The 27143-nt window shown below is 36.8% G+C and overlaps 1 protein-coding gene across 9 annotated transcripts in view; it reads right to left on the bottom strand.

Annotated features, from left to right (window-relative positions):
• ARID1B (AT-rich interaction domain 1B) overlaps positions 1-27143 on the bottom strand; it is a 435615-nt gene that overhangs the window by 159156 nt on the left and 249316 nt on the right. For 6 of the 9 annotated variants that reach the window (XM_061428408.1, XM_061428404.1, XM_061428400.1 and 3 more), the window contains exon 5: positions 17959-18000. The exons of the other annotated variants lie outside the window; for them this stretch is intronic. In XM_061428408.1, coding sequence (XP_061284392.1) covers positions 17959-18000 — 42 coding nt within the window. The remainder of the gene's footprint in view (positions 1-17958; positions 18001-27143) is intronic. 9 annotated transcript variants of the gene reach the window in all.

Here is a 27143-nt window from a genome sequence, read left to right as displayed (position 1 = left end):
CACAGGGAGCCTTGGCAGTAGCTTGAACAATCTTTGTCACTTTAGCTTTAAGTAGTATTCGTCTGTCTTGTCATACTAGGCCCACTGCTTTTCTTAAGTGCTATACAGCTCATCTTGTGGCTACACACACTTGCAAAAGGTATGAATCTGTAAAATACTCCACTGAAACTCAAAAAGTTCTACAAAAGAAGCAAAATTAGCAATTTTTATGCCAACATTAGTAATTCCTCTGTAATGCTAGAAAGTCATCCTATTCTAGTTATGATGGATGTTGTTGCCATCATCAACCCTATCTAAATATAATCCTTCTGATTTTTATTTGATTCTAGAAATAAGTGCAGTAAATATTACTTTTTCGTATTTATGTTGGCTGCGCTGTGTCCACATTGGTGCATGAGGGCTTTCTCTAGCTGTGGCAAGCAGAGGCTACTCTCCAGTTGCAGTGTGTGGGCTTCTCACTGTGGTGGCTTATGCTGTGGAGCAGAGCTCTAGGGCATACAGGCTTAGCTGCCCTGTGAGCATGTGGGATCCTTCCTGAGTTGGCAAAGTAAAAGTGAAAAGTGAAACTGAAAGTCACTCAGTTGTGTCCAACTCTTTGTGACCCCATGAACAGTCCATGTAATTCTCCAGGCCAGAATACTGGAGGGGGTAGCCTTTCCCTTCTCCAGGGGATCTTTCCAACCCAGGGATCAAACCCAGGTCTCCTGCATAGCAGGCAAATTCTTTACCGACTGAGCCACCAAGGGAAGCCCAAGAATACTGGAGTGGGTGGTCTATCACTTCTCCAGGGGATCTTCCCAACCCAGGAATCAAACCAGGGTCTCCTGAATTGCAGGCAGATTCTTTACCATCTGAGCTACCAGGGTTGGTAGGTGGATTCTTAACCACTGGATCACCAGGGAAGTCCAATATTTACTACTTTTAAAAACTAAAGTTTGGACTCTGTGGGAGAGGGCGAGGGTGGGATGATTTGGGAGAATGGCATTGAAACATGTATAATATCATATGTGAAACAAATCTCTAGTCCAGGCTCGATGCATGATACAGGATGCTCGGGGCTGGTGCACTGGGATGACCCAGAGGGATGGGATGGGGAGGGAGGTGGGAGGGGGGTTCAGGACGGGGAACATGTGTACACCCATGGCGGATTCATGTCAATGTATGGCAAAACTAATACAATATTGTAAAGTAATTAGCCTCCAATTAAAATAAATAAATTTATATTAAAATAAAATAAAATTTTAAAAAACTAAAGTTTTGTCACATTTCCAAAGTAACTTCAAAACATCATTATATTTGCTTCACTTATGCCAGTTTAAATTTTTGGCTCAAGAGAAGTCCTCTATCAAAAGGACTCAAATCAAGTGAATAGAAATCCTACTTAAAATATATCATTTTCTTCTAAAGGAATTTTGAAAGGAAGTAGGTATCAAAGATAAATTAAAAATATCTTTATGTGGGTACATAATGTTAGTAGGATAAGTTAAGACTGATTTACAAAAAAGGAAAAAGGTAGTTTGTATTTTTTATATATCATATCTGGGCCTGATCCATAGAATTCATAGGAGAAAATACAATAATTATTTAAAAATTAAAACTTGATCTTTGTAAGCCGAAGTTTCTTATTCACTTTAAAAATGACTAGTCAAATTTGACTGTCAAAACATTTTTATTTAATAGTGAGTGAATTTTTTCCCCTTATTTAGCAGAGTTAGCAGTGCAAGTCTATAAAACTAACCAGAATCGCCACACTTGGTTTTCTAATATCATCACTCCTGTGAAGATGCTTGGGATCATAACCAAGCATATCCACTGGAAGAAGAAATTGCAGTAATCGCTGCAAACAGCCATGCAGAGCATTCTCCACCTGTCTCAGAAGTACATCAACTGCACAGTAGGAGTCCACAAGAAGAAACTACTCCTGCTCTACAGCAAAGCCTCAGGAGCTAACAATATAAGAAATAAAACTGCTGTTATGATGGATCACCCTGTTAAAGGTGCTCATCGTTTATTTTCAATATTGTCAGTCAAACATGTTCTATTATACCCCACTTTCATTTCCTCAGAACTGCATTTAAAAAAAAATTCACAGTAACGATACTTTGAGTACATGCAGACAAAACCTTCTCATCCCTAAAATCTGACAGCAAATGTGAACCCGTACCCGTAGTAGGCAGAATTTTGGATGGCTCCTATTCTTAGTGCTTAGTGTTTGCCAACCCAGTGGAAGGCTCTACTGGTAGGCAGGTTACTATCACTGGTTCTGCTGCCAGTATTAGTCTGGCCCAATATCTAATCAATGCCAGGCTTTCTTCTGAGAAGGGCATGGGGTGCAGCTAGAACAGTGTAGGTTCTCTCATAACCCTTTCTGCTGTTTTCCCATGATCCAACTGTGTAATTTCTGGTCAGTGATTCCAGGTTTTAAATAATTTGTAAGTGTTCAGTTTCTCCACAACTTTATCATCCGCTAAGAATTTAAAAATCACATTCTCTGTTCAGCTGTTAATGCTGGGATCCATATTTAGTTTTATAAGCTTTTCCCTGTTTTTAGTTTTGTTTTGGGTTTTTGGCTCATGAATTTTATTTCTGTTTGTCGATAAGAAATGTAAGAGTGGAATGTTAATAAATTTCAGTTTAGTTCTGTAATGTCGAGAATTTAAGAATTAAAAAATGGATTGGTTAAAAAAAAAAAAAACTCTCCTGGCAGCAAAATGTTGTGCAGAGGGCCATGTGATGGGGGAATGGTTCATGACTGGCAAGACAATGGGGACTTCAGAGTTAGAGCTACAAGGAAGTGACTTCTGTCAACAATCAGTGAGCCTGGAGAAAGACCTGCAGCTTAGATGAGATCTCAGCCCCAGCAATACCTCCGTCTCGACCCTGTGAGATGCTGGGCAGAGCACCCCAGAACTGGATGGCTGGCCCATGGAAACTATGAGACAGTTAATGTGTGATCTTAAGCTGCTAAATCTGTGGTAAGTTGTTATTTGGCTGTAGAAAACTAATACATTACCAATTTTTCTTTCCTTTCAAATCTAACCAGAGGGCACCTGTAGGAATTTTTAAATTTTACTTTTTTAAAAATTTTGTTTCCTATCCTCATCAAGAGTGTTATAATAAGTTTAAGAAAGACAAAATATTACAAGGAGATATTACACTGACGCTAAAGCCTTGAAACTTAAGGTAACTATTTACATTAACGTTTTTGTCTCAAAGCAAAAATTTACATGACAGAGACAGGAAAAAAAACAAACATTACCTTACTGGCAAGAAAAAAAATCAAGACCATAAAAATCTTAATATGTGAACTGACCTCTTATCTTTTTAGTGGTGCATTATTGAGGACCTGGCTGGATGCAGAAGGAAAAGTAATTCTATGTTCCTTTTCAAGGAAATGAACCAGTAGTTGTAAAAGAGACCTCAAAGGGAAAGCAGTGTCTGTCTCCCAGGTCCACAGAGTAGAAACTTGAGGAGCTCACTGGATATATTAACAAAGCCTTCATTACCTCCTGACATCGTGCAAAGTTGTAGAGGGGGGAGGCTGCCTTCCAGCCTTTCTACCTATGCCTGTCGAGGTGCCTGCTTCCTAACAGTTGCTGTGTCTCCCCTAAATGTGCTTATGCTACATGCTTCTCCAGTTGTCAAACTTAATGGAATATGGAACCAATTAATGCATTCAAGTGAAAAGAGGGGAGGTGGAGAAAACTCTACTAAAGCTGAATGAATTGCTAAAAAATAATTGTAGAATTAGGTACGACTGAGACAACTGTAAGACGTAAGATGGATGGAGAGAGAGGTACATATAAATACATCTTGTGTTAAAATGAAATGTATTTTTCAATGATTTGTTTGAACTAACTTGAGCACCCACACTTGTACTAGTAACCTCCAGAAAGCAGGTGTATGCGATGGTTCTTTACCCCTTCATGGATAGCATACACAACTATTTTCCATATATCTTGCTCATTAGGCAGAAATCATCTCCACAGGCATAAAAGAAAAAGCCCCATATTAGGAGCAAGGAGATTCTAGGGCTAGTGGTCTGATGTCCTCACATGAGTCTCATTTGCTACCTTTATAACACAAGAGAAATGAACTGTATAATAATGTCTCCTGTGGCAATAATTCTATATTATTCTAAATTTTATAAAATAATATAATCATATTATTTAAAAAACATTATAATTCACCATCATTTAAAAAAAGCCCTTCAACTGGATGGTAAGGATATTAAAGGATGCTAAGGGAATTTAAGAAAGTTTATGTTGTCTCATGTTACAATTCTCAGTTAAGAAAGAGCATTTCTATGGGGAAGAACTTAAATCTAAGGTAAATGGTGACATGACAACTGTGTAAAAAAGAACAATTTCAAATTTATAGTGAGACACATTACATCAAATGAACAACAACAACAAAAGCCACAAATATGATTTTTTTTCTGATTACATTAAACAAAGCAAAACCTTTCAAAATGGAGAACTTTAAGAATCACTTTTACATTCAAGGATGATAATTATAGCCAAGATTTAAGCACAGTATCTCAGGATTGAATAACTGCCTACCAGGAAGGAAAAACAATAAACTGCTAGTAATTTTTTAAAAGAAGTACAAAATTAAATCAGTTTGTATACTACTCTTTTTATACTACTGACAAGAAAAAAGGCAAGATACCACATCTCCAAAGTGCTGCTTCCATCATTCATTATTGAGATGAAGGTGATATTAAGTAAAACATAAAATTTTAAATTAGTGTACCTAAAGCTTGTAAACATTGCCCTTCAGTGCTGTTGTTTGTTCATAAGTTGCTGCGTTTGTTCCTACCTCTGTCCATTTAATTGCATCTTTTCCTTGTAACTTTCACTAAGCCTTACAAGATGTTCTTAATCTTCTTAATCTTAGAAGCAATCCTTAATATTTTATCTGTCTCAAAGAGTTAGATAGTTATGAGTCTACTTGGGAATTCTAAGAAAGAGACTGAATAACAACATCCATGAGGAAACTTTACTTTGTTTGGGAAGGAATGTGCAAAAGAGGTATCAATTACACTGGGCAAAAGTGATCAGCTCCAACAAAACTTGAGCAGCAGAGTATAGCATCTGTCTGCAGTTGACATCCATTCCAAAAGGTTGCTTTGTTCTAGACAGATCCATTACCATTCAATAACCTGGCTGAAAGCTGTTCCCTGATAAATTCTGCTCTACTAGCTGAGTCACACAGGCTCTGAGAAGCTGGACAGTCTGGAGATAATGCAACAATATATAAGGTCATTTTCTTTGTTTTACAAAAAGTACAACTTCTGCTATTCAACCTGTATTCTTGGTGCTTCATCTACAAGACAAAATAGCACAGTTGAGGACAACATTCTCCCACATCATGATCTGGTAAAGCAGAGTGTGTCTGAAAACCTACAATGTGGGAAAGGCCTCAGCCTTCAGCTTCCAACAGTTTTCATAAACTGCTGGTCTGCCTGCATTCTCAAAATAGTTACCTACTTATTAAATGCACAAAGCTAAAATGAAGTAAAACACTAACAACAAATCATATAAATAACTATGCAGATTACAATGGATCATTTTTATATTCTTTTGTTAAGATTAGACATGGGTGTGACAAAAGGAAATGATACAAAAGGGAAAACACCACTCTTTCATAAATTCTTTTTCCATAAAAATACCAAGTGTACAGCATGTAAAAAATGTATCACTGGCTGTCTTCAATCCTGTCACTCAAGAATTAGTCATACACTCTCGCTCATCAATTCTGTTACTACATTTTGCTAGTATTACAAACATTCTTTTTTGTTTTCCGTTCTTGCCTTCCTCCACCTGCATTTACTGAAAGATATGCAGAAACAAGAAATCTAGATACTTCTAAGCTAACATTCAAAAGATACAAACCATGCAACTCGGAATAGCTGCATACTGCATTTCAATATAACCTAAAATACAGTATGAATTTACGAGGTTACAAATCACAAATATTGTCATCTCAAATAAAAACAATTTCTTTAACAAATGTTTTTGCTTAATATGACTATCTATTATAATATCTCCTTCCAATTATTATTTACTGAAGTCTAAACGGCACCTTTCGTTAATATTTAAATTGATAAAGCAAGCTGCCTGGATCTAGTTTCGTTGTGCTCATTTCTATCTGCTGCTTTAGTTTAAGGCACATTTTCCTTTATTTCACTTTTCCACAAGCCATAAAAAAAACTCATTTCTAATTCATCCGTTCGTTCAGCTTAACCTCTCTTCTCAGCAATTAAAGCACTCTGCGCATCCCTCATCTATCACACAGCCAGCTAAATAATGCATTGCGTCCCCCGCTCATCTTTTATCATCCCAAATGACAGGTATTAGCATATCTCCCCAGTCAATTACAGTGCAGCAGAATAATCACAGCATAATTGGGCGAAAGCCACTCTAATCACCAGCCCTGCAAACTCGCAGAATAAAAACTGAGTGGCAGTTCAGACAGGCCTTGCTCTTGTCCATGACTCTAGCCAACAAGCCTGGCAGATCTCCATTTCCTTCCTTTTCAAACTTATCCTTTAGGGAGGTCAACTTCTCCATACATTCTGTGTTTAAATAAAAAAGAATGTACAAATACATGTGCAAAAGCAGGAACTATTCACAAAACGCACATACACGTCTTTATTAATACTTGTGATTCTACATGTTTGCACATACTATTAAATAGCATACAATGAAAAATTCCACTGTCATTCAAAAAAGTCATTTTATGAATGATATCACTACTTGACTTCGTGACTAACATAAGGTAAAACAAAATATTCAATTTTTTATAAAGATACTTATTTACCATCAAAATTGAAGCCCTTCCCATGTCTACATGGTGAAGATATCTTCTGTACCCTAAAAAAATCAGGATTTCCCAAATTCTTTCCAAATTACTCATTTGTCACAGGATATACTTTTAAATCGAATATCTGTTATTCTTATATTGTAGTAATAAATAATATTTTTTAAAACTATGACATTAAATACAGGTTAACACAGTATGATGGTGATGGACAGGGAGGCCTGGTGTGCTGCGATTCATGGGGTTGCAAAGGGTTGGACATGACTGAGCAACTGAACTGAACTGAACTGAACACAATATGATGAAGAAAATATACTTATACCTCGATAAAGGAATTAAAAATTAAATAAGTCAAAAACAGGAATGTGAGAAATTGAGAAGAAAATTACAAATTTAAGATGCAATAAACAAACATACATATTTTTAAATTCTGACAAATGTTCAGTAAATTCGTTTGAATACTTTCTAGAAGCTTATTGATTTTACCATGATATTTAATGTGTAATAGCCCATCTAGGCCTATATTTAGTTCTTATTCCATTCTTCACCCCCTCTCCCCCTCAGTGAGAGATAAGAAAGTCATCCTGAAATGAAAATTTAATTTGGGAAGAGTGGAGGGAGTTTAAGAGGAATTTCTTAGAAAAATGTACATGGCATCTTAGGAGGCAGCCAAATAAGGGCCTTAAATTGTAATGTGTAGCTCCGTAGGATTTAATTGACTTGATCACATAGAGCATGAGACCTACAATTCCCTGTACATCTTTCACTTCCTCCCCTGAATCATTCCTTTCACATTTCCACCTAAGATCAAAGGAAAGCCACACCAGAGGTAGTTCTGGCCTGGAAAGAAGGCTTCCCTGCTCAGCTGGAGGCCAGTGCCCACTCATGGGCAAAGTGGGCAACAAATCACAGCAGCAAGTCCTGTGACTTGGCATGTGGGACCACACAATCACTGCACACTGCAAGGACACTGTGGCTGTGTGCAAGTGAATAAACTATACACGGCAAAACTCTCTGCTTACTGATTCAGTGGTAGCCGTGACATCAGCAGAATTCAGGAAAATATTAAAATAAACCATTATCGCAACGAGGCAAATAAGATATATTTTTGACTTTTATTATTTAGAATTTGTGAGATTTTCAACCACAATTCTGCCAGACAATTCGGCCCTTAAACGCACACAAAGACGCTAAGGCAGTAATACAATATCAAAAACCCAACTGCCAAAAAACCAGAGTAAAAGCAGAATGTAGACACAACAAATAGTCTCCCAGACTTTTTCTTGTTTCCTAATCCTGTTATTTTAAAATTATAATACGAAATGTTTTATTTGCATTATTACTTCAAGAACTCTGCATGTATTTTTGTTGGCGTATCTTTGCAAATGTACCCACAGGATAGATTACTTCAGTTGTAAAATGGTAATTTTATTGCTTATTGGGGAATATCTGTTACCAGTATTTATCAGTGATACATCTGGTATGCAAGTTATTAATTCAACAGGTTTTTTTTTCAAATCTGATTTTTAAAAATCATCTAATATATTCCTTAATTTATATAAATGTTCTACTTGGCTTTAAGCATCTTCCAACATATTGGCTCTTTCAACACCAGTCACTTTGACATTCTCAACTGACTTGCAAAAATTGACATGACTTGGGTAAAAGCCAGATTTAAGGGAAGAGGAGGGCTTTCACCATCTGAAGAAACAAAACTGGCTTTAAAATTTGGCATAGGAGAGAACGTAAAACACATGCAATCAAAATCACCCCTCCATCTCCCCTGGAGTAATTGCTTCTTCCCAACAAAATCTTAAGCAGCTTGATGTTATTAATATGGTCACAGTAACTCTATGCTAAGGAATTTTCTAGGCAAGCCCAGAAACATGTCTCTAATCATTTGTGCACATCCCAATGAACAGGTGTTTGAAGGTGGGGATAAGGAGAATATATGCACATTTTTATTATTACTAGAAAATTAAGTCCTCAGGAAATAGTGCCAAAGTAATGTCCCAGTAGAAAAACAGTCAATCAAATGTCAGAATATGCAAGTAAATAAGCTTTCTTTCAAGCATTAACTCCTCCCTCCCTTAAAAAGATCAGTTTTGAGATCCACAGCACTTGAGGCCATGCTTAATTCCTAATATCTTTTCTTAAAAACCAATGCAAGCCTGACAAAAGCAGAGATGAATTCTGCTTGCCTCCACTCAGTTTCCCATATTCACCACCTTTAGGACAAACATTTTTATACAAATACACTTAGTAGATCTAGCGGCCCATGCCATACAGTCAGGAAGTCCATCCAAAGAGTCTGCCCGCTACCATCACCTGACAGAGCATTTGGTCTAGAAGAAACGGAACTCCTATCACACTAAGAACCCACTCGGCCATGATAAATATTTCTGATTTTGTATATAATATCAGAGTGTATTCTCCATTGGGCTATGCGGCTTAGCAATTTCTTTCATGACAATTAAACTCCACAAACATCTTGTGATCATGTGATATTTCAAACAGAATGCATGGAAACATTCCAAATGGGATATCAGCTTTTAAATAACAATAGTGTTTTCACTACTAAAATGTAGACCTAAAATGTATAGGAGAACCCTAATACATTGGACCGAGCCACATGAAACTGCCAACACTGGACCATTTATGAGCTGTAAAAATGTCAATTCCGTAAGATTCAATCTAATCTATAGTTCCAGTACTGGGAAGACTAAAAAAAAGCACTGCTGTAATTTTGTATAAAGGGCACTGGCCTGGGAGGCAGAAGCTTGAATTTTTTCCTCTCTGCCACTAAGGGCCTAAAAACAGTCATGTTACCTCCCTCAGCCTCATTCATTTTGAAAAGAAACAGAGTAATATTTTGGATTACTTTTCCTCTTTGACAAAACAAAGAACAAATAACTGACTCATGAATCTAAGGCTCTATAATTAGTTAAGGTGGCTTGAAAGGAAGTTAAGACAGAAGATTAAGGATGGCAGAAAATCAAATCCCTATACTTTGTTTCTCTTTTAAAAATTTGGCCTGGCTTTATTTCATTTGTAAAATATGTTCTTGAACAAAAAGTCTCATTTTCCCAAGACAATGACAATAGCTTCAACTAGTAAACACAGGGAGAAATCAGAAGAATAAAAAAATAGGATAGAATTGAAGATTCAACCTAATGAATATGGAAGACATGCAGCATTTTAGGGCTGAAAGAACTTTGGTGATATCAAGAAATCAATTTTCCAATTTTATGCTATGACTTAAAATAAAAGTAAACCATAGGTCTCCTCACTTTAGATCAAGCAGTCTTAATTACAAAAGAGTGGGGCAAAGTTGCTGTTTCATAGTTAATCCAAATTCAGAATTTAGAGAAGACATCGCCCACCAACAAATGTCAAGTAACTCCTCTGTGTGGCCCTTGAGATCTTTCATCAGTTAGTCTGTCTTTATCTCTTAATAGTATAAGCTTTGGCCTTCAAAATGTTCTTTTTTTTTTTTTCTAAACTTTATATTCACATACACCTCTAAAGATAGAGTTGGAAAAGAAGCTAAAATAGCTTTTAAAAAGATAATTAAACAAGTAAAATTACACCAAAGTATTACAGATGAGTATAAATAGAACATTTTCCTCAAATCTTTTCTAAATAAGAAAAAAAGGACATTTATTTTTAAAATCAAAGCTGTAAGTGTTTAAACCACCAGCAGATGGCAGAAGGAGAGGCTGGGAAATTCTCTAACAAAAGAAGGGAAGGACTCAACATGGATTCCCAAATCGGGACTTGAGAACTGCTATGGAGTTGTTTTTCTTTTCTCCTCCTCCAGTCTTTCTTTTACGGAGAAACAGAAATTCTTTTGCTTTACCAATACATCTCTCATTTTAAACTCATTAATTGAAACAGTAAAGAATAAGCTTGGTCCTTTATTCCTCTAAGGATTTCCATTCATAAAAAATTTTAAATGCAAAAATAAATTCATCATATTATGAAAAATAATGAGTTCATAAGATTATGAACTTCAAAAAGAAAATGTTTGCTGGTTTCATTTCACTGACATTGTTAACTGAAATATACTTTTTCACCTAAGCTTTATTCACACCCATCTTAGAGAGTTAACCAAGTAAATTCACTAGAAAATACATCCTGGAAAGAGATTAGAAGAACCAAAGTCAAATGGTTTCACAATTTTTTATTTTTTTATTTTTATTTTTTCCACAATTTTTTAAAAAGATGTGTTTTTAAACAGAAGATTTATGTATGCTTTCATGTGGCTACATTAACAAAGAAAAGATATTTGAACAGGTAAAATCTCTTACCATGTAAAGTGAAATATTCTAAATCTGAAATACTAACTTATAGCCTGCCAGACATAACCCCAGGTAAATAAATGAATTAATGACCCACTTAAAAGAGTCACAACCAGAAGGATGCCTAATTTCATTACCCAGTTTAAAATCTTTCTGCTCTCAAAATCCAATGGGAAATGCCAACCTTACTGCATTTTTTACACATATTTTTTTTACCAAATAGAACATCCCCTCTGGTTTATGTTACTTTACTAGAACAGCAAATTCCTTCTGCTCTCTACTAATCTGCTCTAATCCTCAGGACATTTCTTTTTTAATCAATTAAAACATTTCTAATTGTGAAATGTGTTATGTTACAATGTCTTACATCATGTGAATTCTTGAAACTTTTTTTCTAGACCAGTTCCGGCCAACAGAACTTTTTTTCAAGTTGGAAATGTTCTGTGTATGTACTCCATCAATATGGTAGCTAATAATGACATGTAGCTACTGAAATGTATCTACATAGTGCAACTAAAGAAATAAATTTTAAATTTAATTTTAATTAATTTAGATAGCCACACATGGCTAGTAAGTACTGTATTAGACAGCACAGTTCTAGATGACAGAATATGCAGTGAGAACTGATTAGGCTGAGTCCTGTAAGTTGGATTGTCCAGAAAAGAAAAATAGCAAGTGAACCTCCTCCCACTTTTCTCCAAGGTCACTTTTTTGGTTCTTTAGTAAAGGGAGCCCATTCAGAGATGAGCTACCAAGGTTGTGTTCTACTTCCCTCTTAGACCTTATAACAAGCAGTTAGATAAGATACAAATTGCATCATAACTTTTACTTTTATATGAAGGAGGAAAATAGAGAGATTTTCATAATGGTCAGATGTCAAAATAAAGGAGTAAGTCCAAAAGTCACTGAAGTCACTGCCAAATATAACCCTCCACCTAGACAATTTTCCATAATTAAAAGTAACTTATTTTTAAAAAGACAAAATAAGTTTCACTTTTATTTTGAAATTTTGTTTACAGATGACTATTGCCTTCATCATTTGTAAGCTTTAAACTAGAATCCTATTCCATTTTCTAGAATACAACAGATTCAATTAAAGCAATTATACCATAGAGTAGCAGAACATTAAATACAAAAGGAGAATATAAATTTGTATCTATCCTGGAATTTCTGCCTGGAATAAAATCATTCCAAAAGTTGTGTCAAGTATGTAAGGTCCATGGAAGCAAGGATTTATAATTCTTACTACTGCATTCCCAGCACATAACATGTATCTTCCACAGGTATTTGTTGAAATGAAAAGCATGAGAATGACAGAATAAATTCAATGAATTCATTAATATCTTTATTAACTTAAATTTAAGTTAATAGTGAAACAAATTGGAACCAACAAGTTATCAGTGTCAACTAGAATCATTCAATAGGCATTAACAAAGAGTAGGTTTTTCTTCAGTTGAGCTCTACAGAGTTTCAATATAAAACACCAAGCAAGTATATTAAGCCAAATAATGGAAAAATCAGTGAAAAAAATTATAAAATAGGGGGGAAAAGGCACAGTAATATGATAATATCAGGTTTTTTTGCTTTTAATCATGATTGTTAAGCAAGCAATACAATGATACCTAGTCAGCAACACTTATTCACTGCAAACCAAATGCAAGTCACATGGATAGAAAAGGATGAACAAAATGGAGTCTCCAAGCTTACAATCTTACTGGGGCAAAGGGCCACGTAACAGAGCTGGGCCAGGTCAGACCATGCTGTCTCCCATACACAAAAGAAAAAAAAAAAGAAAACCAAGTTGGCAGAAGAGAAATTCCAAATACGTTTCAAAGGCGGTAAGTGTTGTATAAGCTCAGAGGATGAGAGCTCAGAAGTCTGTGATACCGAGGGAAGTCACGGTAGAGGTAGGGCATGTATATAACCTGAGTCTACAAGGGAGAATAAATGTCAAACACAACAAGGATGGAAAAGCGTTTGAGGGGAAGGTGAGGCATGAGGTTAGGCTCAGAGTGAGTTTAAGGACTCGGTACATCTGAGGCTTTGTTAGTTGGAGGTTAGAAGACTCCTTTCAACTTTGATGTCATGTTTTCCTAAGATACATAATCAACCAAGATGTGGATAAAAAGTAACATGTAAGAGTAACAAATTTAGTATTAACACAATAAATTTTAGTTGCCTAAAATAAATACTAAAAAATATTGTCAAGTGCTTGCACGTAACACCTAAAACATCCTGCATGCCACAAGGAATATAGAAGATCCTGCATGCTGCAACTAAGATCTGGTGCAGCAAAATAAATAAATGAAAATATTTTTTACAAAGAAAACAATTAAAAATTATTGCCAGTCAAGAGAATAAAAAGGTGAATAATATTAAATATTAAAATCTTGCTTCTTTATAATTCTTAACTTATTAATAGCTATATGCAGACTACATCATGAGAAACGCTGGACTGGAAGAAACACAAGCTGGAATCAAGATTGCCTGGAGAAATATCAATAACCTCAGATATGCAGATGACACCACCCTTATGGCAGAAAGTGAAGAGGAACTCAAAAGCCTCTTGATGAAAGTGAAAGTGGAGAGTGCAAAAGTTGACTTAAAGCTCAACATTCAGAAAACAAAGATCATGGCATCCGGTCCCATCACTTCATGGGAAATAGATGGGGAAACAGTGGAAACAGTGTCAGACTTTATTTTTCTGGGCTCCAAAATCACTGCACATGGTGACTGCAGCCATGAAATTAAAAGACACTTACTCCTTGGAAGGAAAGTTATGACCAACCTAGATAGCATATTCAAAAGCAGAGACATTACTTTGCCAACAAAGGTTCATCTAGTCAAGCCTATGGTTTTTCCTGTGGTCATGTATGGATGTGAGAGTTGGACTGTGAAGAAGGCTGAGCGCCGAAGAATTGATGCTTTTGAACTGTGGTGTTGGAGAAGACTCTTGAGAGTCCCTTGGACTGCAAGGAGATCCAACCAGTCCATTCTGTAGGAGATCAGCCCTGGGATTTCTTTGGAAGGAATGATGCTGAAGCTGAAACTCCAGTACTTTGGCCACCTCATGCAAAGAGTTGACTCATTGGAAAAGACTGATGCTGGGAGGGATTGGGGGCAAGAGGAGAAGGGGACGACAGAGGATGAGATGGCTGGATGGCATCACGGACTCGATCGACGTGAGTCTCAGTGAACTCCGAAAGTTGGTGATGGACAGGGAGGCCTGGCGTGCTGTGATTCATGGGGTCGCAAAGAGTCAGACACGACTGAGCGACTGATCTGATCTGATCTGATTAATAGCTATCTACAACAAATGAGAAGGTAAAAGATTTATGGTCATGAAATGTTTAAGTTTAGATTTATTTAGATTTCTATGAGATCACTTAAGAAATTTATGGAAAAATCATATTTATCTTTTTCAATGACCCAGAGATATTTCACTCATTCTTCTTTTTTACTTCTCTACTATAAATTTCTTTGTAGAATCCATAAGCAACAAAGTGAAATTTTTAGCCTTTTTCTATGTTTAACAATTTTATATATATTTGCTTAGCTGATTTATCATCTCCCTGGTGGCTCAGACGGTAGAGTGTCTGCCTGCAATGGCGGAGACCTGGGTTCAATCCTTGGGCTGGGAGGATCCCCTGGAGAAGGAAATGGCAACCCACTCCAGTACTGTTGCCTGGAAAATTCTATGGACTGAGGAGCCTGGTAGGCTGCAGTCCATGGGGTCGCAAAGAGTCGGACACGACTGAGCGACTTCACTAGGCACTAGACTAGGCATCGCATTATCACTACCACCTTTACTTAGTGTATTATTGACACAGAAGGCATACTTATCTTGTAAAAAGAAGCAACCAGTGTTAACTGTCCCTCAGATTCCTGATTTATTATTCTATAGAATTAAAAACTTTTTAATATATTCAGGTCTTAACCAGAGTTAAAGTCAAAATCAGCAGTTTACAGTTTGTAGAAATTTCCTTTCCACATATCTCTGCTCACTTTTAAATTCTGAAACATTTCTTCTATTTACTGAAATTCTTGTTTGTTAAGTACACATAATTTTAAATTAACTAAGCATTTCACTAGACCTAGAAACAACCTCAAGGAAATCAGTTACCAAATTCAGAGAAAAAAAATCAGAACCACTAGGAACAGCTGAAGTGTTTAATATACTATGCAACAGTAACCAATTCAAATTCTAAGTTACCAGTGACTGAGATAAGCCTAACAAAACACTGAGTCAGGATTTGTGTGAACTTAAGAATTGTGAAGAAGAAGAAAGAGCACAGTCATTTCCCATTAGATTAACTTTAAAAAAATTCATCTTAAAAGAGCCACAACAAGCAGATAGTTTTGAACGACTGCAAAACTGTTTCCCTGGGTTATAGTCTCCCCACATTCATAAGCAGAAATAGGTTGTTTGGGTCCCAAGACGCTTAAGTCATTTTCTAGTGAGACTGACAAATTCATGCTTGTAGATATTAAGTTTTAGATTTTAGTTTGACTTGAGAGAAAGAGAAGTAAACAAGAATCAAGTAATTAGATAGGGGCCATAAAAAGATAAAGAGACAAATGCCATGTTAAAGATCACTAAATGAATCAGGGACATATATGGGACAGACAGACACTCCTGAGATCTACTCATCCACCAAGAAGATGCCATTAACATGTTACTAGTAAATCAGATACTTGAGTTATTTTTTCCCAGTGTAAAGATAGGAGAAAAGGCCAACTGCATATAAGTGATCAATACTGAATACCTAGATCTTTTAAGAAACAAGATAAAAATATATTTGCTGACTTACAGATAATGAAACAATAAAAATGTTCATATCTGTCATTTTTAGTTCTGTGTTTAAACACTTTGGAATAGATACGCAAAAGTGAAAAGAATCCAATTCTTTAAAAATCATTCAATTACTGGGAAAAACTTTCAATTGTGTTCCTACAAATGGATTGAAGGCTACAAAAGCAATCTGCTAGTTTAGCTACAGAACAAATGCAAAGTCATTACGCAGTAGGGTAGGCCATGGCAGTTGCTGGTGTAATCATCTTCCACAAGCCTGCTGCACACTCAGTAAGTACGGGGGATTATGGAGATGAGTCCACAGGAACTGACCCTACATGCTTATTAAACATGCAATGAATATTCTGCATGCATGCTGGGTATTAAGCAAAAACAATGAAAAATTCAGAAGATGGCCATATGTCAAATACTGCAAATCATACTGAATAAGCTCTATTTATAGTTAAAATTTTCTTTTAGTAGTTTTAGATATAGAGACATAAAAAGCATTTTAAGGATATAAAACTTGTTACTTTACTAAATATTTATAAAGTGTTAATATCTTTTTACTTTTAGATTGTATTTATTCATAATGTAATACCTTGTGCTAAGCTTATAACCCTGTAAACAGTTGTGATTTTGGTAGTATTACAATGTCATCCACCTGTACTTGCAGCTTAACTTGTACAACCTGTACAACTACTCAACTGCACTAACAAAATGTCAAGCATCTAGGAGGGAAAGCAGGGGTCAAGTAAGAGTTCTCAAACCTTGTCCTCTCAAATTGTCATCAACTATCCTCTGAAACTTTGACTTTCAAAGTAATTGATGGCAACTATGCAGTCCTTGTATATGAAAGTAAAGTCTGGCTCCCTTAGTAAAAAGTCCTCACTAGTTTAGTTAGCTGGTTTAAGAATTACTAGCAAATATGTACAAAAGGTAAGTAAATCTAATAAAAAGCTACAGGTCTGGAAGACTGTAATTATAAAACTCTGTAACTTCTCCCTTCATGCTCTGTATTTCAGTGCAGCCAATCTATTCCTTATTTCACCCTCAGCGCCTTTGCCTTCCTCATCCTTCACATCTGTGATCATCAGGTCCCACAGGCTTTCTGCTTCAGGATCTTTCTCCTCTTCCACCATGGCAGGTCAGGCCCACATCATCTTTCACTTGACTCAGTCAACTGCCCTTCACTGGTCTCTGGCAAGTCCAACCTCCGCAAAGGGGCCAAAATCATCTAAGTTGCAAATCTAACCCCTTCTTGACTTTAAATTTTTCAATAGCTTCGCATTTTCTAAAATTCAAAAGTTCAACCTTAGATCTTGTCACAGGGGCGGAACTTAACTACTTTTAGTTCCCTCTGATTTTTTTTCACAGTCCTCCTCTGACCTGAAAACAGCTCTCCTTTTTCCCGTCCTCTCTTGCCTAAAAATCCAAGCCCTCAAGCTCTGCCCAGAGATAAACCTCCCAAAATGTCTTCCTGCTCAGCTCACCGCACTCCCACAATCCTTGGTGTAATTCTAGCATGGGGACAATCGCCCACAGGATAATTTATCTGTTTACAGGTCAAAACCTACAAAGTAACTATGAGCAACTCAAGGGCAGGAGCTGAGATTTAATTTAGTTATGACTGGAACATAAGGGCTCAATAAATAGTAGGGATAATGAATGAATGAAGCTAGAGTTATGAACCAAACACAGCATTCTGATACCATTCAGTGGTTGAATTTCACAGCCCCCAAACTGGAGGGAATTTCAGTAAATTCTATTCCAGGGCTAATTCAAATTTAAAAGTCAATTGTTACTAAATAAAACCTTAAGCTCCCTGTACTACTTCTCATATTCTCTACAACAAAGAAAGAAGAAAAAGGAGACACTGCCATAATCTAATCTTAATCCCAATAAAAAAGAAATCTTAAACTTCGGGAAGATTTTAGGACCTCACCATTTGATTAAAAAAAGAAGTCCTCTCTGTTGAGCCTTCCAATCCCTTAGGGGAGCTGATGAAACCTATACAATAAGCTATATCAGACTACACACCTTGAGTCCAAAGGCAGTATCCTCCGAGGTCAAGACTTCAACCTGAAATCATAAGGAAAAAATAATTTAGGCACTATCAAACACCTTCTTTGAGTCTAGCCACAGACACCAGAGCACAGGCATGGCCTGGAACTAAGTTTTGAGAAAGCTGGTATTTGATTTACATCAGGTGTCAAGAGAGCGAGATCTGTGAGTGTCTTCAAGACTAGGGTATAAATCCAGGTCACTGCCCTGGGTTCCAGTTTTACAATAGGCTGAGCACCTATCAAATTAATATATTTGCCACCATGTTCAAGTGGTGGTATAAGTTCTTCAAAATGATCTCGGAGGTAGGAGAAATCGTCCTTCTTACTTAAATCACAAGATGTTGCATATACTTTTTGATCGTTCACAGACAGTGATGGGAAAGTTATGCTCTGTAAAGCAATTCCATTATGCTTTGAAGCTGCTAGTCATTTCTTGTCTCGCTCACATCAGAGTGGGTAGTCCTGAATCTCGGGAATGCTGCAGAGCGAGAGTTCCTGAAAGCAACACTCAGGAAAAAGCAGGCAGAGTCTAAGCAACAAGTTGTGAAATGATGGCAAAACTTCAAAACTGCTTATCAGTCTCACACACTAGAAGACAGAGCTCATTAACATGAATTTTAAGAGCTGCGTCTAAAATAAGATGTGTATTGATAATTACAGTTTTTTAAACATAATTATTCAGTCTGGTCTATAAAGTATTTGATGATTAAAGTGCCAGTATATGGTGGAAAAGGGCAAGAAAAGAAAGCAATAGAACAAAGAAGAATATTTTCTTAAGTGTCCAGGGAAGACAGTGGGGGTGGGGCAATAATATCAGACTAGCCTGACATCACTGTTTATTATTTTCTTTTATTTATTTTTAACTAGAGGATAATTGTTTTACAGTATTGTGCTGGTTTCTGCCATACATCAACATGAATCAGCCACGGTTAGTTTTAAACATCTTAAAATTAGGCATTTGTAGTAGGCACTTAAGTAGAAGACATAAAGGCCATCCAATGTATCTTGCAATTAAAAAAAAAAAATTAGCTAGGGGGAGGAAAAATAAGATCATTTCAATAAGACTGTCATCCAGCATGAAAGTAAAGTGTCAAAAAAAGAAATGAAGAAACAAACTGCTCCCTCCACTTGGTTCACTGAATGTGAGGCTCACCACAACCTGGTGTCTGACAGAGACTGGGGTGCAAAGCAGGAGAAATGCATGACTGGCACTGAGAAGACAAGCAGCCTAGTTTCGATGAAAAAAGTATGTTGCTGATACCAAATGTGATTTTAGGATAAAGACTGAATATTGGATACGTACAGCATGAAATCATTATGAGAGTCACTGACAGCATGTCTGTTTACACTTAACTTTCCAAAGCTAACTGTCAGACTTAGAGACTAGATCTTATTTTAGACTTTAAGAAAACAAAAAGGGGGAGGGGTTCAGTTATTTGCAATTTACATATGTTTCAATTTCCTAAGTTGGGCCTTTCACAACACTAGGTTACTAACCCCAAACATTTTTACATTAAAGCTTCTAATCAACATTTGGAGACTTTAGTTAAAGGAAAGCACAAGCAACAAATTCACCAAGTCTTAGGTACTTAGCTACATAATATGACATTTACTCTTGAATTATATACATACTTTATATGTGAATACCTCAGTGTTAGGTACACTCACTCTTGATTTGATATTTTAATATGAATAGAATTGTTTTTAAAAAACATATATGTTTAAATCTGCAAAAACCATATCCAGAGTGAGTTCTGCATTTGCTTAAGAGAGAAAATTCTATAGCAAATAGAAATTTGTATAAAGATATGGCTTTAATATATTTGACAACCTGAGATGACAGCAAACCAAAGCTTTCAAGCAGAAATTTAGGAACTCTCCAAGAAGCTTTGTCAGTAGATAAGAGACCTTGGGGATTGGTATAAGGAAGTGGATCTCAAAAGTCAGCCTCATCCTCCACCCTAGTCAGGAGGCCTCAACATGATGTTCTGAAATTCCTAAGTATGAACTAGTTTAATTAAAGCAAATTTAAAAAATTTATGGTTTGTTCAAAAGCACTATGGTTTAAATACATATGCACTTTAGTTCAGTATCCTTTATATTATCTGTGTCTATAAGATTTCAATTGTAATACCTATAAAAAACAGCTGATTTTTAAAACACGAGATTAATTTTAATTTAATAAAAAAGAAAGATTAAATTTAAATAGATTTAATTTAATAATAATAAACCAAAGGTTTTCATGCTGTTTCTAAAAGTATTTTTTACCTAAGTTGGAAGGAATCCCCCTCTAGTGGGAGTAAGGGAGTATTTCAGCCTTCACACATGATTTTCAGGTGGTAGTAATTCAATTTCACTCTCAACAGAAATCAGCTAAGCTTTCTGGTTCTTTTATAATAAATTTCAATCTTGTAAAAACAAAAATAAGGTAAGTATTTTCTATTGCACAAGCCTAACACCTATAATTCCTATACAAAGCCAGAAGTAGATTTGTGCTTGTATGATGGGAGTTAAGTTATTATACAACCATCATCAGCAAATTTATATTGGCTATAAAGTAGTCTCAATTTTAAGTTAAAATAAGAATGTAAAACTGAAAAAATCAGTACATTCTCAGTGTAAAGACTTAAGAATGTAGTGGGAGGATAGAGTGCTGACTGTCTGCATTTACCTTACTCATTAACATAGACTTTCTGGATATTTATTGGATGTTAGGCATGTACTCACTACTGTATGAGATAAAAAGCGAGTTTCACTAAGATATTATTACCTGGATGAAATCTATTTAAATATTCACTTTAAAAATAAATTCAAATTCAGAAATGACTAGACGAGATCGCTCATGGTGTCATTTTTCTCTTTAATCTTCAGTTTAGGGAGACTTGTGGCTCAGCTGGTTCAGAATCCGCCTGCAATGCGCGAGACCTGGGTTCGATTCTTGGGTTGGGAAGGTTCCCCTGGAGAAGTTAAAGGTTACCCACTCCAGTATTCTGACCTGGGGAATTCCCATGGGGTCGCAAAGAGTCAGACACAACTGAGTGACTTTCACTTCAGATCAGATCAGATCAGTCGCTGAGTCGTGTCCAACTCTTTGCGACCCCATGAACCGCAGCACCCCAGGCCTCCCTGTCCATCACCAACTCCCAGAGTTCACTGAGACTCACGTCCATCGAGTCAGTGATGCCATCTAGCCATCTCATCCTCTGTCGTCCCCTTCTCCTCTTGCCCCCAGTCCCTCCCAGCATCAGTCTTTTCCAATGAGCCAACTCTTCGCATGAGGTGGCCAAAGTACTGGCAGTATTATAAAATCATCAAGAAAAAGGTCACAGGTTTATCTAAATTAAAATTAAGATGTGATACCCAATGTTCTCCTTCTCCATACAGATGCTATAACAAGTGCAAAGATAACTCAATACCGTAATGAGAAGCATACGTGACAACACTGGGAGAGAGAACTTCTCAAGGGGTCTTGAGGTATAAGGTATGAAGGGATCTGTGTGGGCATACTACGTGGCTCAGATGGTAAAGAACCTGCGACGTACAAGAGGCGGGTTCCATCCCTGGGTCTGGAAGATCCCCTGGAGAAGGAAATGGCAACCTACTCCAGTATTCTTGCCTAGAGAATCTCATGGATGGAGGAGCCTGGCGGACTACAGTCCATTGGATCACAAAGAGTTGGACACAACTGAAGTGACTGAGCACGCACATGTGGGCTAACAAAGCAGAGACTTCCTAAGTACAGGATGAGGCCCTTTCCATTAAATTGTGCTTCTTTCAGATGATGCTATAATCAACACTTTATAACATGAGTGCCTAAAAGGATTCCATTTGTAGAGAATTCCTAAAATCACTGTGGAAATTCAATCTGCAAAGTTCAGAAGCAGCTACACCATTCATAGTTCTTTCATTCTAATCAAGCAAAAAGCCTTGAATTGGCTTTTCTCTCTTCCAATTACTCTAACAAGCCCTCCCTCTGCCAAAATTAAAATAAAACATTTTAATTTCCAATCATTCTATTACGAAAATAGGGAAAATGTGAATTCATGAATTTGGAAGTAGCAGTGGTTGTACCTTACCCCTTCTTAATCACTTTCAAAGCCCTTTCTACACCTCTAAAGCAGAAAAAAACAAATATCTAGCAGCATTTTCACGTATACATCACTATATTTAAGACTGATAACCAACAAGGACCTACTATACAGCACAAGGAAGTCTGCACAGTATTCTGTAATAACCTAAATGGGAAAAGAATTTGAAAAAGAATAGATACATATATACGTAAAAAAATAAAACTGCCCAAAACTATGTTCTGTTTTATAAGAAAAAGAAAATATTTTAAAATCAGGATCACACTATCACAAAAAGAAAGGGAACAAATGATGATGATTTATGGTCACACACAGATTCTTACAATTAATGGAATGCAAATTAAAACTTACATTATTTTATTTTCTCACCACAGATTACCAAAGATTAAAAACTAAGATGTTAATAATATTGACAATGATGTGAGAAATCACTCAGATCATGGCCTTGTACTGACAAGAACATATACTGAAATAAAGCTCAGTCGCACAGAGTCGGACACAACTGAAGCGACTTAGCAGGAGCAGCAACATCCACCAAAATGTGTATGCATGTGATTAGGTGTTAGCCCAACAATTCCAGGATATCCAAGCATAAAAACAAAGATACACAAAGTTGCTTACCAAAGTTATCTGTAACAGGAAAAAGCTGAATACAACCATCCACAAAATGTTTACCAATAAGGGGATTTAATAACTTCTCATGCAGCTAAGCCTCAGAAAAGGCAATGGCAACCCACTCCAGTACTCTTGCCTGGAAAATCCCATGGACGGAGGAGCCTGGTAGGCTGCAGTCCATGGGGTCTCGAAGAGTCGGACACGACTGAGCGGACTTCACTTTCACTTTTCACTTTCATGCATCAGAGAAGGAAATGGCAACCTACTCCAGTGTTCTTGCCTGGAGAATCCCAGGGACAGGGGAGCCTGGTGGGCTGCTGTCTCTGGGGTTACACAGAGTCAGACACGACTAAAGCAACTTGGAGGTGGCGGCGGCAGCGGCAGCAGCAGCTGCAGCATGCAGCTAAGCCTAGAATATTATACTGCTGTTAAAAGGAGGTGAATCTATCTGTGTAGATAATGAAAATTTTCCATGATGTCATATGAAGTGAAAAGAATCAGAACAGTGTACACTCTAATATCTGTGTTAAAAATAAAGTGAGATTCAGCTATATGACTGATAGACTATTTTGAAAAGATATGCAAGAAACACTTTAGTGACTGCCTCAAGAAAGAGACCTTTTTTCATTGTATATTGTCTCACAATATAATAAGAAATTTTTTCCACCAATACATGTGTTTTTCTTATTCAATTTAAAGGAATTAGTTAATAAAATATGCAAATGATAACATTAAAAAGCATTCAATAAATTATTCAATGTCAGTAATAACCATAGAAATGTAAGTAAAAGTCTTATTCAATGCCTGTGTGTACAACTAGAACCCTCAACATCTGTGTGTGTGTGTGTGTGTGTGTGTTTGCGTGCTCAGCTGCTCCAGTCGTGTCCAACTCTTAGCGATTCTACGGACTGTAGCTCGCCAGGCTCCTCTGTCCATGGGGATTCTCCAGGCAGGAATACTGGAGTGGGTTTCTCTAGGGGATCTTCCCAACCCAGGGATTGAACCAATGTCTTCTGCATTGTAGCCAGATTCTTTACCGCAGAGCCAGCGGGAAGCCCCAATACCTGTGATTGGGTATGTAAATAAGACTAGCCTTCCCAGAATACAGTTTTCCATTATATATCAAACGCCTCAAACATATTCACACCCATTTACCTAGCAATCCATTTGCCAGAGAAATCTTTGTGATCTGACTTATGATCAAGTGTTTATATATTAAGTATGTATGCTGCGTCGCTTCAGTCGTGTCTGACTCTGTGCGACCCCATAGACGGCAGCCCACCAGGCTCCCCTGTCCCTGGAATTCTCCAGGCAAGAACACTGGAGTGGGTTGCCATTTCCTTCTCGAATTAAGTATGTATAGTACATCTTTATTTAAAATAATGACAAATTAGAAAAAAGCACAAACATAGGGAACGGTTAACGAATAATATATATGAAGTATAATATATTCATATGATCTATGTTACATAATTTACCATGAAAGTGAAAGTGAAGTTGCTCAGTCATGTCCGACTCTTTTCAACCCCATGGACTGTAGCCTACCAGGCTTCTCTGTCCATGGAATTTTCCAGGCAAGAATACTGGAGTGGGTTGCCATTTACATTAACATAAATAATATGATATATTTGTTACATAATCATGAATAACTCAGCTTTCAAGAAATAGTTTATAAATGCTTTTAACATATTAAAATTTAAAAGTAGGATTAAAAACAGAAACTTGACATTATAAATATTTAAATCTATTCATTTGTTCCCTCCATGCCTTCTAGAATATGTGCCATGCTGGGAAATATCCTGCTTAGTCCAGACTTTATAATATTTCTTCATGCTTTCTTTTAATACATTCCACTTTATATTTTTTACATTTAAATATTTAATCTATCTGTAATTTATTTTGAAATAACAAGGGGAAGAGATGACTCAGCTTTAATTTTCCTTTAAATAACTGTGATGCAGAATAATCCATTATTTTCTCCAGTGATCATATATACCATAGCTTTACCATGAAAATGAAAGTGAAGTCACTCAGTCATGTCCGACTCTTTCCGACCCCATGGACTGTAGCCTACCAGGCTTCTCTGTCCATGGAATTTTCCAGGCAAGAATACTGGAGTGGGTTGCCATTTACATTAACATAATTCCAGGTAGGGATGAGAAAAATAAAATTATCCATGGCTCATTCAACCCAAAGGCAGGTGGAAGTGAGAGGAGGAGATGAATCTGATGCAATCTGCAATTACAATATTTCTCCACAGGTAAATTACTAAGAATTCAGATGCTTTAAAAAAATAATTTTTGCCTCGATTGATGTTTAAGGGGTAAAAATACTAAAGAGTGCTATGTCTCCTTTGGTTTATCCAAAAAGACCAATATACCAACTAGAACAATTATACACAGTTTTATCCAAAAGAAGGAGAAGCAGACATTAATAAACAAATTCATCTCCAAATTTGCTGCAGGATTTATGACAATTTAGACTATAGGAAGAGCCCTCTGTCCCCCACGTCTCTTCTTCTCCCTCTCACATAAGCACACAGACAGCTCACACTGGGTGGCAAAGGTTTAATTTTAGCAAGCAAAGAATTTATTTTGCCTTTTTAAATACAGTTACTATTATTACCACTATTATCATTATTATTTACTTTTTTGTAGTCTATTTAAAAAATGAACACTTAAGACATGTAAAACCCTGGTAGCATTCTTCTCTTTATTATTCTCCTCATTCTCCTTATTAGCATGTACAGGCCACATGACAGCCCAAGGACACAGTTTGCAGAAACTGCTAGGTGTTTGGTTAGCTGGTAACAGAACTCACAATGAGGCCTTCTACTGTTAAGTGCTCTTAGTAGAACAACCATTCTCTGAATGCATTTAAAATTAGCTAAAAACTTATACCTATATAGGAAACCAATAAGTATTAATAACAATGGTAAATTTCATTTGTAACCAAAAATCATTTCTGTTCTACTTAATACAGTGCACTACAATTTGAAGGCAAATGACAGATATGTTATAATTATACTTTTCACTTCAAGTGTTATGTTCCCAGTGTCTTCTATACTAGAATGTTAGCTGTATCTTCATATCCAGGCTAAGTTTAAAACAAAGGTTGTGAACATGTGGTCACACTCCCCTTTCTAGCTATGTTCTCTGACTGGGTGAGGATACCTTCACTTGAGATTCTCAAAGCGGTCACAAACTCATGATATGGCTCAGAGAAAACAGACCTTGAATACAGAAGAGGATGCAAAAATAGCCATCACTATGCAGGTGGAGTCAATTTCTCAAATCCTTTAGTCTGGGCTGGATATGTGATTTGCCTGGATCAACAGAATACAGCAACAGAAAGCAAAGTGTACCACTTCCAAGTCTAACATTCAAGAGGCAATGCCTACTTTTAGCCAGCCTCTTGGAAGTCAACCAGCGCATGCTAGTTAGTCGGCGGATAAGAGACATGGTTCTGTTACCACGTCACCCTAGCCATGAGCCAGTCAACTTCAAGAAGCAGAGAGAGCCATTTAGCAGATCAGTATAGAGAGAGCCATTTAGCAGATCAGTATAGCTAACAGAAGAGAGGAGAATGAGACCAGCAGAAACCAGAAGAACTACCCAGGCCAGACTGGCAAACTGAAGAATCAAGAGCTAAAGAAGAGTTGGTCGCTCTGAGCACTAAGCTACCAGTTGGTCTGTTCCATAGCACAATTAACTAAGGCTCTCAGGTGTCATATACCTACGGGTTGAGCTCCAGGCTAGAACATTAAATACAACAGGCAGTTCTGAAAGTGCTTACAGTGTCTACACAGGCAAGTCCCTCCTCCACCTCCACTCTCTATTTGAAACCTCTCAAGACCATAAAACGCTCAGTCCACAAGAAGCTCAACAGAGTGGCTCCTGCCTGCCTCTCTGATCCCCAGTCCTGACACTCTCCTTCGCACACATTGTTCCACCTAAGCTGGCTTCCTTTCTGTTCTTCAAAATGGCCCTCTCTTACCTCAGAGCCTGTGCGTTTGCTGTTCCCGCCTCCTGGAACGCTGTGCTATCAGATCTATCACTGGTTCCTTCAAATCCTCACACCTTAGTTTAAAGGTTCTCTTCTGAAAGAGCTCTTCTCCCTCTTTAGTGTCACCACCTGAAATTTCCTTGTTTATCCCTTTGCTGAATGTAAACTTCACAAGAGTAAGGACTTTGCACATGTCATTCACTGTTGTAAGTTTTTTATCCAGAAAAAAGCATATGACATGGAGAAGAAGCCCCTGAAATTGTTGAGCAAATAAGTAGGTATGAATGAATGTATTGAGGACTATAACACAATGAAAATATGAATACATGTTTATATACCACAATTTGATATAGCTCCATGTCACAAGTGTAAGATCTATCAAGACTGAAAACATCCTCCACCTTATATAAATACAGAAGTTAAAGTCTATGTTCCATCTAGGTGACAATAT

Source organism: Bos javanicus, chromosome 9, assembly GCF_032452875.1.
Source record: "Bos javanicus breed banteng chromosome 9, ARS-OSU_banteng_1.0, whole genome shotgun sequence".
Lineage (NCBI taxonomy): Eukaryota > Metazoa > Chordata > Mammalia > Artiodactyla > Bovidae > Bos > Bos javanicus.
The sequence above is the reverse complement of the archived record's forward strand: the minus strand, read 5'-3'. Positions and strand labels throughout refer to the sequence as shown.